At 56.2% G+C, this 12,729-nt stretch overlaps 6 protein-coding genes across 6 annotated transcripts; 3 read left to right on the top strand and 3 right to left on the bottom strand.

The window, feature by feature from the left end:
• Positions 1-642: 642 nt before the first annotated feature.
• CORC01_09451 (uncharacterized protein) lies at positions 643-2,006 on the top strand (the record flags this gene model as incomplete). The annotated part of the gene is made up of 3 exons (XM_022621080.1): positions 643-1,225; positions 1,311-1,597; positions 1,704-2,006. 3 exons carry the CDS (start codon positions 643-645, stop codon positions 2,004-2,006), a joined length of 1,173 nt encoding a protein of 390 aa, XP_022472468.1.
• Positions 2,007-4,192: 2,186 nt separating this feature from the next.
• Positions 4,193-5,840, top strand: CORC01_09452 (aldehyde dehydrogenase; the record flags this gene model as incomplete). Its single annotated transcript, XM_022621081.1, has 2 exons — positions 4,193-5,378; positions 5,431-5,840. The coding sequence occupies 2 exons, from the start codon at positions 4,193-4,195 to the stop codon at positions 5,838-5,840; spliced, it is 1,596 nt and encodes a 531-aa protein (XP_022472469.1).
• A 576-nt stretch (positions 5,841-6,416) lies between these two features.
• CORC01_09453 (uncharacterized protein) lies at positions 6,417-7,160 on the bottom strand (the record flags this gene model as incomplete). Its single annotated transcript, XM_022621082.1, has 1 exon — positions 6,417-7,160. One exon carries the CDS (start codon positions 7,158-7,160, stop codon positions 6,417-6,419), a length of 744 nt encoding a protein of 247 aa, XP_022472470.1.
• Positions 7,161-7,603: 443 nt separating this feature from the next.
• On the bottom strand, positions 7,604-8,549 carry CORC01_09454 (uncharacterized protein; the record flags this gene model as incomplete). Its single annotated transcript, XM_022621083.1, has 2 exons — positions 7,604-8,416; positions 8,529-8,549. The coding sequence occupies 2 exons, from the start codon at positions 8,547-8,549 to the stop codon at positions 7,604-7,606; spliced, it is 834 nt and encodes a 277-aa protein (XP_022472471.1).
• A 594-nt stretch (positions 8,550-9,143) lies between these two features.
• On the top strand, positions 9,144-9,858 carry CORC01_09455 (ribosomal protein L17; the record flags this gene model as incomplete). The annotated part of the gene is made up of 2 exons (XM_022621084.1): positions 9,144-9,359; positions 9,475-9,858. The coding sequence occupies 2 exons, from the start codon at positions 9,144-9,146 to the stop codon at positions 9,856-9,858; spliced, it is 600 nt and encodes a 199-aa protein (XP_022472472.1).
• Positions 9,859-10,118: 260 nt separating this feature from the next.
• Positions 10,119-12,410, bottom strand: CORC01_09456 (uncharacterized protein; the record flags this gene model as incomplete). The annotated part of the gene is made up of 3 exons (XM_022621085.1): positions 10,119-11,418; positions 11,470-12,192; positions 12,250-12,410. 3 exons carry the CDS (start codon positions 12,408-12,410, stop codon positions 10,119-10,121), a joined length of 2,184 nt encoding a protein of 727 aa, XP_022472473.1.
• Positions 12,411-12,729: the final 319 nt, after the last annotated feature.

Genomic DNA, 12,729 nt, shown 5'->3' on the forward strand with positions numbered 1-12,729 from the left:
CTAATGGAGGGAAGTTGTGCGCAATAAGATATGTAAGGAGTTGATGATACCGTAATGAATGTTTCCTACCCTATTATAATCACCAGAATGGCATTGCAACATCAAATGCGTTGTAGAGAATCCATAATATGTATTCTTGAGCTCTCTGGGGAAGACGGCAGAATAGTCCGAAAGACGGAAGATGATATTCGATCGATCAGGAATGTCAATTGACATAAAAGGCTGCTGCCATTGATAATTGAATATCCTGTAAGGGTGTATGTACTTGGAAAGGGCCCCAAGAAATTGAAAAAGAGATCGAAGCAAAAGGCAAAAGGCAGAGTCAAGGCTCGAGCCTATATACTTCAGAGAAATCGAACATGCAAGAGGACAGGGCTATTAACCACTTGAGCTTCCCGGGCACTTTCCTTTTAACTGATGATTATTCTGAACGCTTTTCGAATGATACTGGTTTTGTGGCGTTGATGAGGTAGGTAGCCGTGATGGACCCACCTAATAGTGTGGCTTGAATGGGGCAATGTGGCTGGAGCTCCGTCCAAAAATTTCCGGGGAACAATTCCCAACGCCATCTCAGTAAAGCGCGACCAACTCAGGAACCAAGCATTGCACTCGGCCGATGTAAACGAAGCCAACCCGCCCAACATGGCAGCAGCAGGGCAAGCATTCCGACTCTGTGTTCGCAGCAGTCGTAGGATACCCACGACTCCGCGCATTGCCGCACCCCACCCGACGACGACGACATTCGCCCACCGCCAGATCCAGAGACGAGAATTCGCCGCCAGCACCACGAGACGGGCGCGGAACGACGAGGGAAACGATGCGTTGAAATTCGACGAAATTTATGAGCCGGAGCGTGAGACCATCGAGGAGATGGTGGAGCGTCTCAAGCCCGAGGAGCTCCAGGCTCTCGAGAAAGTCAGGAAGCTTGACCCGGAGGCTCAGCAGATGTCGGTGGCGCAGTACCTCAAGAAAGAAATGGGGAGGGACGAACAGGAGCAGGAGCCGATCTTGACCTCGCAGGAGTGGAAGAAGGTTTCGTCTGAATCCCGACCCGTGAAGTCGTCGTTCTGGTACGACGAGGACGACCCGACAGCCTCGACGGAGGGCGCGATGGAGGAGTTTGACGAGAACGACATCACGCCCATGGCGCACGGCAAGTTGGATGAGATCCGCGAGTACAGACACTACCACCGAATCATGGCGTGGGAGATGCCGCTGCTGTCCAGTACGTGAACTTGTTACCCTCAGCCCCGGTTGAGCTCTTCTGCCTAGGGACGACTTGCTGACTGCGGAAACCCCGGCAAAAACAGAGCTCGCCAAGCCTTTCGAGCCCCCCAAGGAGGGCGAGGTGCTGCGCTTCCGATACACGTCGTACATGGGCGAGTACCACCCGGCGGAGAAGAAGGTGGTCATGCAGTTCTCGCCGGCTGATCTGGGACTCACCGAGGTGCAGGCGGACAAGCTCCGCAAGCTGGTCGGGCCGCGGTATAACCCGGAGACGGACATCGTCAAGATGAGCTCCGAGAAGTACGAGCACCAGGCGCAGAATAAGCGTTATCTGTCCAACTTGCTGGATGACCTCATTGCGAGCGCCAAGGTGAGCATACACAGACACACACACACACACACACATGTCCCGAAGGATTACGTGCTGGCCACGTCGCACGAGAAGAAAAGGCTGACGATAGAATCTCTTTCCACAGGACCCCAAGGACACGTTCAAGGACATCCCCCTCGACACGCGACACCACGTCTTCAAGAACAAGCCCAAGTTTCCCAAGGAGTGGCGCATGACGGAGGAGCGCCGCAAGGAGCTCGACGGGTACCGCCTGCGGACGCTCGAGATCGACGCCGGCAAGCTGGAGGAGGGACAGGTTATCGACGGCACGGAGAAGATTGAGCAGTTCCTCGCGGCGCCGTCACCGGAGGCGGAGGGCAAGGTGGCCGAGATGGTGACGGTCCGGGGCCGAGGTGGCAACAAGTCAAGGGGTCTCCCCCGTCGGTAAAAGGAGATGGAGGCCTTGCGTATCCGTACTACTCCTACAAGCCGGCTTGAGGACCGCAGACTCGGTCTCCCGTTCACAAGGGGGGGGGAACTAAATCTCGTGTATGACTAGGCGGCGCGGTCCGTTTATGGACTTTTGCCTGTCCGTGTAATATCTCCATGTATACTTCCGTGCCAGATCGGAATTATAGAAATTCAAAAACAATGGTGGCTTGTGTAGGCGACTCGTATCGCTGTTTCAAAAGTGGACGACGGTTCAAGGCGTTTTCTCAACATGGGGACTACAAGCTTGTGGAGAATGCTGCTGATTAGAAGAGTGGCGGAAAGCCCGAGGCGTGTTATCAAAAAAGAAGCTGGTGGGCAAGCCGGGTTAGACGGGGATCTTGCCTGGGAACCATGGATTGCTGTCAGAGTTGAAGGTCGTAATCCTTCTCGCAGGGCCTTTTGCCCGACTGACACTGAATTGATGTCATTCAAATAAGTATGCATGTCCAATGCCCAGCACTTGGATAGAACCAACCACTTTCCGCAAGTTGTTGCCCATGTGATTCACGGTGGAGAACAATGGGTTAAAACTTTAATGCACCAAAAAAGCGGTACTCGGGTGGGAAAATAGACGCGCTTCAGGGACAGGGATTGCTCGAGTTTAGTCAGCCGCATGGAACAAAGTGTTGAGTGATGCCTCGGCAATTTTTTTTTTTTGCCCTTCTCTAGTCTTGCCTACCATATTCTTGCACGTCGAGGTCATGCAGGTGCAAATGGCTGCAGGGGGTGGCGTCTGTACCCATGTGGGGAAGAAACGCAGCGGCGGGAATGGCGGGCGGCCGCGGCGCCCCGGGCGGTCTTCGATAAGGTAGGTAGCAAAAGAGAGGGGGCCTAAGGTAGCCTGGCACGCCTGGCATGCCAGGCTAAGGTAGAGCTCTCAGCTTTGCCTCGGACTCTATCTAAGCTCAAAGCTCAAAGCTCAGCATGCGACCGTCAATCTGACATTGACGGATGGTTCACCTGAAGCTGTTAGTCTCTCAGAAGGCAGTGTTCTCTCGTTAGCTCGGTATAGCTCGGCATAATATGAAATAGTATGAAATAATGAAGAGCATCCAATTTTCATCACGGCGACTAGCTGTCCAAAGCATCAAGCATAAGAACCTGAGATAAAGCGGTTGGCCGATGGGCCGCAGCATAGGTAGGTAGGTAGGTAGGACATGATCGGACGGCGTCCCCCGTCGCAGCCCGCTCCGTCGGGACATCTAGGCCTCCATTCCCCGCCCGTCCTATTATGCAGCGCCATTCGGTACGGATCAGTCGCAACCAAGCATCTGTATCCGTAAGGTTGCCGTGCTAGCCCAGGTAATAACTGAGGCACGGGGGAAGAGAAAGTCACAGCAATTGCTGCTTGCTGGGTGCCGTTCACATGCAATTAGCGCACCGCACCGTTCCTGTAGCTTCCCTGCCCGCGCCTTCCTGGGGACGAGTTTGTTTCCAACGTGCAGTCCAGCGCAGTCGCCTCCCCCTACCCTCACCTCTCCACTCACCAACCGCTCGTCCTCCTGCTCTCCCTCCTTGCTTTACGGGTTACACCCCAAATACACCACCACTCGCATTCGCACTCGTATCATCCAAGTGTCGTCGTCAACCATTTTTGACCGACCCATTGCAACGATTCTTCTTCCGCATCACCAACGGGATAGAATTGTTTCTCGCATCGTCCTGGAAAAGAGGTTTTGGCACTCTCTGAACGATTCGGCATCTCCCAAGGACCCGGCTGACCTTGGACAACTGGACCGTCTCATCCGACGAGGTTTCTAAGCCCGGGAGTCCCTACCCACACATTCAGAGTGCCTCCCTACCTCGCGTACCTGTCCATCACACCCACGCGACACGGAGGCCGAGCACCTGTGGAGCTTTGTCGCATCCACCACTTTTTCCCTACAAGCTAATACCGATACCCTCCGCATCTGCTTGGCTGCTGATGTATACTACTCGGACTACATAAGTTGAGGCAACCCTTGCAACTCTATCTCCCACCGCCAACACCATCTCCTCTTCTTCTCCGCGGCCCCGAACCCCGACATTTGCTAGCTTCCCCTCACGAACCTCTCCTTTCCCTAGGTCCGGTTCATCGCAAAAAAAGAAGAGTAGAAAAGAAACCCATCCATCACACTGGAATCACACCTCAAAGCCATCAACATGTCGCTCGCAACGGACTCGAAGATCGCCGAGTTCGCTCACACCTCAACCGACGACATCTACCGCCTCACAGACACTATCCGCGCCACCTTCCGCTCCAACAAGACCAAGGACCTCAAGTACCGCACCCTCCAGCTCCGAAAGCTCTACTGGGCCATCAAGGACTACTCCCCACAGCTTTGCGACGCCCTGCGCAAGGACCTGAGGAAGTGCAAGCATGAAGCCGTCCTCTCCGAGATCGACTGGTGCGCCAATGACTGCCTCTACATGCTCAAGAACCTCAGCAAGTTCGCCGCAGATGAGAAGTGCGAGGATATACCCCTGACCTACTTTGCCCTGAAGCCGCGCATCCGTAAGGAACCTCTCGGCATGATTCTCGTCATCGGCGCCTTCAACTTTCCTGTCCAACTGACCCTTCTCCCCATCATCGGCGCCATTGCCGCCGGCTGCACCGCCGTGTTGAAGCCTTCCGAGAGCGCCCCGGCCACCGCCATGGTCCTGGCCAAGATCTTTGAGGTTGCCCTCGACCCCAAGGCCTACACCGTCGTCAATGGTGCTGTCCAGGAGACCCAGGCGCTTCTCGACGTCAAGTGGGACAAGATTATGTACACGGGCAGCACTGCTGTCGGCAAGATCATTGCCAAGAGGGCTGCCGAAAACCTCACGCCCGTCACCCTGGAGCTGGGTGGACTGAACCCGGCTTTCATCACCAAGAACGCCAACGTCAAGCTCGCAGCTCGCCGCCTTATGTGGGCAAAGTGCCTCAACGCTGGCCAAGTGTGCATCTCCCAGAACTATATCCTGGCAGACCGCGCCATCGTCGAGCCTCTCATCCAGGGCCTCAACGCTACTTACAAGGAGTTCTTCCCCAGCGGCGCCAAGAACAGCCCTGATTTCTCCCGCATTGTCAACAAAAGGTCCTTCCAGCGCATCAAGAAGATGATTGACGAGACGAACGGGAAGATTGTCATGGGCGGTGGTCTGGACGAGGACCAGCTCTACATTGAGCCTACCGCTGTACTAGTCGACTCCATGCTCGACTCCGTCATGAAGGATGAGTCTTTTGGTCCACTCTTCGCTATCATGCCATACGATACCCTCGACGATGCAATCAACATTGCGAACCAGGTCTACAGGACGCCTTTGGCGCTCTTCACTTTTGGCAATGACCAGGAGAACCAGAGAAGTAAGCATAGTCCACTGTTTTTCAGGCATAGGCAGTACTAACATGCTCGAAGTCCTCAACGAGGTGACCTCTGGCGGCGCCACCATCAATGATGGCTTTTTCCACGCCTCCGTGTCGACTGTTCCCTTTGGCGGCATTGGTGAATCCGGCACGGGCAACTATCGCGGCCGCGCGTCCTTTGAGGCTTTCACCCATCGCCGCTCCGTCGCGCAAACCCCGGCGTGGCTGGAGAAATTCATCCGCGTCCGCTACATGCCCTATTCACCCAAGGAGCTCGCCCGCCTCCAAGGCATGACAACCGACAAGCCCGACTTTGACCGCAGCGGCCTCCAGATCCGCGGGTTCGGGTACTGGGTCAAGTTTGTTCTAGGGCTCGGCGCGAAAGGTGCTACAGGTGCGTTGCTGAGATGGGTCTTGGCCCTGGTAAGTTGGTACACCCTAACCCAGCGAAGGCGTTCTTAGGAATTTTATCGGATGAATTGGGGGACAAGAATGAGTTCAAACATAAAGCGTTTACACACTTCACCTCGCTATTTTGTCCCTCTATCCAAATGCACGTCCCAGGTGCGATTGTCAGTTTTTTGATTGAAAAAAAAAAAAAACACAGCCTCATCACCACACATGCGATGCGCACTTTTCTTTGATTGTAAGTTTAGTCCCCTTCAGATATGACCTGCCTTGGAGATTCTGGGGACGTGAAAAACGTTTCGACTTTGTAAGATACACTCGTTTGGAGTGGAAGGATCTTTCGTTGCTGGGGTGGAATAGGAGTGATTTGGGGATAGGTCACCTTGTCATCATCTCCATTTCAGACGCGCTTTGTACGGTACTGTGCTATATACCATTCCCTATACGTCATGCGATAGTAATGTGAAAAGGGCAAAACGTGCCTTTAACGTGCGTTGAAAATGGTATGGTTAAGGATATGGCTGAGCTCTCTGCATCACGGAAACGGGTTGAACTTTGTGCGAAGCAAAAGGAACCATTTCCACCTCTACTTGTTGCCTGCTGTCCTGAACCCAAACGGCTTCTCCTACATCACCTCGCAGAACCGATAGGAACATTCCACGATCTCCTCTGCACCTCAACAGGAACGTTCATCTCCAATCTATCGTCGTCATTTCTAGCCACCGACACTGCTGTCTGTGTCTGCGCGCGTGGTGGCGTCGTCGTGGGGGACAAATCCGGATCAAAGTATCCAGGCCTGGCGTCTGACCTCCCTCTCCTATTCCTTCTCCTGCGCCGTCTTTGACCTCCTCCGAGAAAGGTCGAGTCGATAATGGACGAGAGTGTGCTTGACCTGGAGAGGGTGCGCGGCTGGGGCGGTGCTCTCATCTGGCGCGCTGCTCCTTTTCCGTCCAAGGTTTGGCTTTTATCGAGAGTACGCATCAGGCCACTTGCCTTTTCCTTGTCCTTGTCTTTGTCCCTGGTCTTCGGAATGACTGGCTCGTCGAACATGTCATGGACATTGTCGTCCCGAAATGGAAGCGCATACGCAACGGTTGGATTATCCTGGTTGATTGGACTCTTCTGGCGACGTCTTGGCTCGGTGGTGTTAGACACCGCAGCGAGTGCCGCGGCAGCTGGTCCCCCATCCATATCCTTCTCGAGCCACCTCCGGTCGCGGTGCGCCTTGTATGTCATGAACTCGGCTTGCGCGGTGGCGTCTCTTTCGACGAAGCGTTCGAGGAGGAGTTCGAGGCGGTCGCGGAGACGTAGGAAGATGCGGGAGGGCGTCACTCGTGGTCGGGTGCTGGGGACTTGTTGAGGTGAGGGGGGCATGGTATGGAGATTTGGAAACGGGTTGGTGATGGTGTCGAGACTTTGAGGTTATTGTAGAATGGAAGAGGACGTGAGCGAGGTCGGTGGTTGGGGATGTTTCTCGCAAATAGGGCGCTGAGCTGTCGTGTCCTCCATGAAGTGCCCTCAGCCAACTCAATTTCGTCCGCCGTTCCGCGAACCCCTGATTGATGACTCGGGAGGTAGACGAGATACAGATCAAACGGCCCGGTTGTACCACACACACGTCTGCCCATGTCCCACTCTTCCCGTGTGAGCCAAAGAAGGGGGGGAAAATACGCATGCTACAAAGGGAAAAAAGAAGAGGCTTGCCGTTGTTATTCTATATATGTGGTCTGGTAGTACATCTCCCACAACCGCTCCACCCGCCTTCCCGCGTCCTCATGACTCCACGGAAGCAAGGAAAACATACGGGTCGACCGTAATCAGATACCCCTGAGCTGAGTATTATCCTGCTCATCAATCTTCCGGTACCGCTCTGCCAGCGTCTCCTTCACACTCTTGGTCAAGCCGCTCGGCTTCTCGTACCGCTGGTGGAGCGCCCTCTGCACCGGCGACGCCGCGGGTAGCACCGCGCCGTCGACCTTGACGCTGACCTTGTCCTCAGCGATGCCCACCGCCTGCTTCGCCGCCACGAGCACCGCCTCGCCCTGCTGCCTGCCCTTCTCCACCACGTCGCCGACCACGGCCTTGACCTCGGCGGCCTTTGCGTCGATAACCTTCTTCGCCTCGGCAGCCTTGGCGCGCGCGGCCTCCTCGGCGGCGAGGCTCTTTTCTCTTGCGCGCTCCCACGCGCTGCGTGCCTCCTTCTTGATTTCTTGTCCTGACTGCTCCGCGATAGCGCCGCCTCGGGCCGACGCCTCCTTCGCCAAGGGAACAGCCCTCTTCTCCACGGCCTGCTCCGCCTCACCGGCCTTCTTGATGCTGCCGCCCCAGAACCGGGCGGCACCGCTCTCGAGGTCTTCGCGCACCTCGCCCCAATCCGTGCGCTGCGCCCAGCGGACGGCGTTCTCGACCTCGCGGTTCCAGCGGTCTTTTGCCGAGGACAGCAGCGTCTCGCGATCCTTGACGGCCTGTTCGGAGCGGGTCAGAGGCGGCGGGATGCGGATCTGGGGCTCGAGGAGGGAGGAGAGGACGTGGTGTTGCGTCCGGAGGGTGTGGGATTGGGTTTCTCGGTTGCGTTGGTGGGCGAGGACTGTGAGGTAGGCGACGCCTAGGGTTACGGTTATACCGCCGGTCTGTCGATGGGAGAGATTTTGTTAGCTATCTGATGTGCTCATTGCATGTGTATGGTCTCTCTGCGATTGGGATCTGAGAGGCTTAGAAAAGTGAAGAGGGTGTGAGACGTACGAATCCAGTGGTGAAGCCCATGATGGCTTTTGATCAGGTCTGTACCAATCCAAATGCGACGTGCGCAATTGAGCCGAAATTTGATATATGAGTTCCTCTCCGTAGATTAATTCGGTTTCAAGGTTTCATGATGCGATTGTAGGAAGTACGTCGCAAAAGTCGTCTTGAATTGGCGCGTTGCTTGTCACTGATGGCCTCCGAGAAGCGGGACGGGCAGCTTCGGTGCGGAATGACGTTAATTAATCGGCTGCGAGCGAGCGAGCGACTTTCAGCCTCCCCGGGTGGATTTCGGCGAGCCGTGAGCAGGGGTCAAGGTACCTTGGCTTTTTGGACTTCGGTCCCCGCATAACTATTCCGCTAAGCCAACCAGAGGCTCCAAAGCACGATTGCCAAAAATTTGGTTAGAGAGAGCGACTGCAGAGACACCAAAGGCGATCTATCGTACGCCTTTTTGACGATTCAGTTCGATCTGCCTCCGAAATCCACCGACCGACCTGTACACCACACAGCGCAGCTCCGACACGGCCTCCCAGCTCTTCCTCTGCGGCCTAGACGAACCGAAACGGGGCCCCGCCGAATCTCAATTGAGACGACTCGAACACATTTACAGCAGCCATGGCGGGAGGTCTCACCAAGTACAGGCACCTGAGCCGTAACTCATCAGCGCGACAGGCCCTCCTCCGCGGCCTCGTCACCTCCCTCGTCGCCCACGAGCACATCCACACCACGTTCGCCAAGGCGAAAGAGGCCCAGCGCCTCGCCGAGAAGCTCATCACCTACGCGAAGCGCGACAATGAGGAGACGAGGCGGAAAGCTCAGGCAATTCTCTACGTGAGTGGCACCCTAAATCCCTGCGGCTCTATAAGATGGAGAACAGCTACCGGTCCATGGAACCAACTAGAGAAGAAAGGGAACAAGACGACTGACAGAGGACATAATATGCCAGACACCCCACGACCTACTCCCCAAGCTCTTTGGCGAGCTCCGCACACGCTACTCCGAGCGCCCCGGCGGCTACACGCGCGTGCTGCGCACCGAGCCCCGGAGCACCTACGACCAGGCCCCCTCGGCGATCCTCGAGCTCGTCGACGGGCCCCGCGACGTGCGCTTCATGATGACGGCCAAGGCCGTCGCCCACGACAAGGACTCGGGCAAGAGGAGCACGGATCTGACCAAGAAGAACGTCGCCAAGGTGACGAGGTACCGCAAGGACGGCAAGACGGCGTTCGAGGATATGGTTGCCAGCTTCAGGCTGCTCAAGGCTAGGTCGGACGAGAAGGCGGCGCGGAAGGAGGAGTTGTTGGAAGGGGCCAAGGCGAAGAAGGCGTAGGCTGAGGCATGAGGTCGGCCGCGGGATGGGGGGCGATGGAGCCTGCCACGAGCACAGAGGATGTGGTACGATGTGGTGAAAAATCTGTAACTCATAAAGAATGGTGTATTATCAAGAGGGAAATACCTGGCCAGTCTATAGGTTACTGTCGTATAGGGTATACATGTATACTACGGAAGCTCCAAAAAAGACAACTTTTTACGTCCGCCATATGGCAGCAAAACACATCCATCTTGCATCTCTCTCTCTCTCTCTCTCTCTTATACAAAATCAAAGGTATCGCCCTTCTCCTGAATCATCTTGCCTACACGCTGCGTGCCGACAACACGCTCTAGCTTCATGACATCGTACTTGGAGAACATGACGCGCACGCTGCCCTGTCCGGGCTCCAGCTTCATGTCCTGCTCGCTGCGGGCGAGATACTCGCCCGCGATCTCGCGATAGAAGATTGGGTTGTCCGGCAGGCTATACATGATGACGCGCTGGACGCCGCGGATCTGCGTGCGCCGGAAGTGGTGCGCTCGCTCCGTGTACAAGAGCACCTTGTGCCGGCCCGTCAAAAAGTGCGAGCGGGCGCGCGAGGCCTCGGGGACGTCGGCGTACTCGGAGATGGTGCCAAAGGAGAGGGCGGCGACGGCCGGGTTGGCGGCGAAGTAGTTGCGCACGCGGACGAAGTCGAGGTACGAGGGGATGAATATGAGCGTGCCCGAGGTGTCCTTTGCGCGCTTGATGAGGGACGGGAGGATGGCTGAGACGAAGTAGTCGAAGCGCGCGTCCGGCTCCTTGTCGATGGAGCGGCACTCGAAGCGGGAAAAGGTCTGGCGGGCCTTGAGACCGAGCTGCGTGAGGACGCCGGGGTAGTCTGCCTGGAAGCGGACCTTGCCGGCCCAGTTGTGGCACTGCGTGCGGAAAAGCTCGGTGAGCTCCGGGGTGTTGAAGCCCGAAAGGACAATGGTCTGGCGGAAGTACTTTGCCTGGTCGTCCAGGTACCAGCTGCGCACGCGGCCAAAGTCGCAGCCGTGGGCGTCCTTGGGTTGGAGGTTCATGTGCTCAAAAATGTACTCGACGTGCTCCCAGTTCTGCATCAGCTGAGCGTCGGCCTGGTCGACGACGACCATCTCGATGGAGCTGAGGAAGTCGTAGTCCATCTTCTTCTTGTCTTCGTCGGAGCCTATGGCCATGCGGAGACCCAGGGGACTGGCGAGGAGTATGTCCGAGTTGTAAAACTGCGAAAAGTACTTGACCGTCTTGCGCGTGAACTTCATGCCAATCCGGAACATGTCGTCGTCGTTGCCCTCAAATAGTTCGCGGAAGTCGGAGGGCTTGTCTTCCCCGAACCTGGCGTCCTCATCGGTGTACGCCTCGTCGAACCGCTTTCTATTTTCCCGCTGGTCCGGCGCGCAGATCTCCTCAATTGTATTCACAATCTTCAAGCAGGACTGTCTGGTCGGCAGAATAAATAAGATCTTGGGGCGGGTGAAACCCTGGTCTCTGAGCTCGAGATCGGCATTCTCTTCCCTTGAGAGTTTGTAGTTGTTCTTGATGACTCTGTCTCGGGTCCTATATATGTGAGCATTTCATTCATGAGGCAAGTGATGGGAATGTCCTTACTTGAAGACGTGGTTGACGGCGTGTAAGCACACAAGCTGCCGTAAACCGTTGGAGTTTTGAGTGTTTCGATTATCGTACAACAGGTCATTGTAGTTGAATATCGTCGGGGCGATGGCTCGCTGCAGCATGTCGAGCGAGGCCATCTTTTTAGAGGCGGTCTCCCGCAGCTTCTGCTTCAGCTTGAGGCTATCCAAGCTGGAAATAGGTGAGAGAATCGGCGGGGCTTCTGATCCCTCCACTTGAGGGAATGTCACCACAGCTTTCGAAACCTTGGACATTGTCCGCTTGAAAGTCCACTCATTCTTCTGAATCGCCTTGACTCTCTTCGCTGTCATCTCTTCATCAGGGGTCGTGAAGTGGCTGTCGAACGGATCTGAGGCATCAACGTCGTCTTCATCGTCGCTCTGCTCCGCTTCCTCCTCCAGATCAGCCGTTGGGTCTTCAGCTTCCTCGACCCTATCGACATCCTTGTCTTCCTCCTCGATCTCATCATCATCAGATTCAGATTCAGACTCAGCCTTGGCGGTGCTTTCTGGCTTGCCAGTTTCGAGCTTCCGTCTTTTAGCACTCGGCTCTGAAGACTCCGTGAATCCTTGGAGGAGCGCCATATAAGGGCGGGTGTTTTTGGGTTGCTCGTCCTCGTCCTCATCATCAGACATGGAGATATCAGAGTCCTCCTCAGCCTCAGAGTCCAACTCTTCTTGAGACTCATCATCCGAAGACCTACTGGTGTTAGATTTTCACAATATTTCATAGATTGGCATGGGGGCTGAAACGTACTCCTTTTCTTCCAGACGCGCAGTATCAAACCTTCTGCCTCCTCTTCCTCTACCTCTGCCTCTCGCGCCTCCTCTACCTCTTGCTCCTCCTCTACCGCCACCTCGGGCTCCTCCTCTTCCTCCTCCCCGGAATCCGGCCCGACCTCTACCTCTTGGGCCCATTTTTTCTCACTTGTTGTCACTGACAAACCCCCCCCCCCCCCCCCCCTCCCCCCCCCCCCCCCCCCCTCTCCCCCCCCCCCCCCCCCCCCCCCCCCCCGCCCCCCCCGGCCCCGCTGCATCCCCCTCCCTCCGCCCCGGCGCCCCCGGTTCTCGACGCGCGTTCCCCTCTCCCCGCTCATGCGCCCCCTCCGTGGCCCCGTTCCATGCACCCACGGCCGCTCATCTGTCGCTGCCCCTACGGATACCAGTACATACCTATACCCCTGAAACCAAGGTTAGCGACACCACCACCACCAGCATCGTGCGGTTCACCAAGAGC

The sequence above is a fragment of the Colletotrichum orchidophilum genome, assembly GCF_001831195.1.
Source record: "Colletotrichum orchidophilum strain IMI 309357 chromosome Unknown Scaffold_85.1, whole genome shotgun sequence".
Lineage (NCBI taxonomy): Eukaryota > Fungi > Ascomycota > Sordariomycetes > Glomerellales > Glomerellaceae > Colletotrichum > Colletotrichum orchidophilum.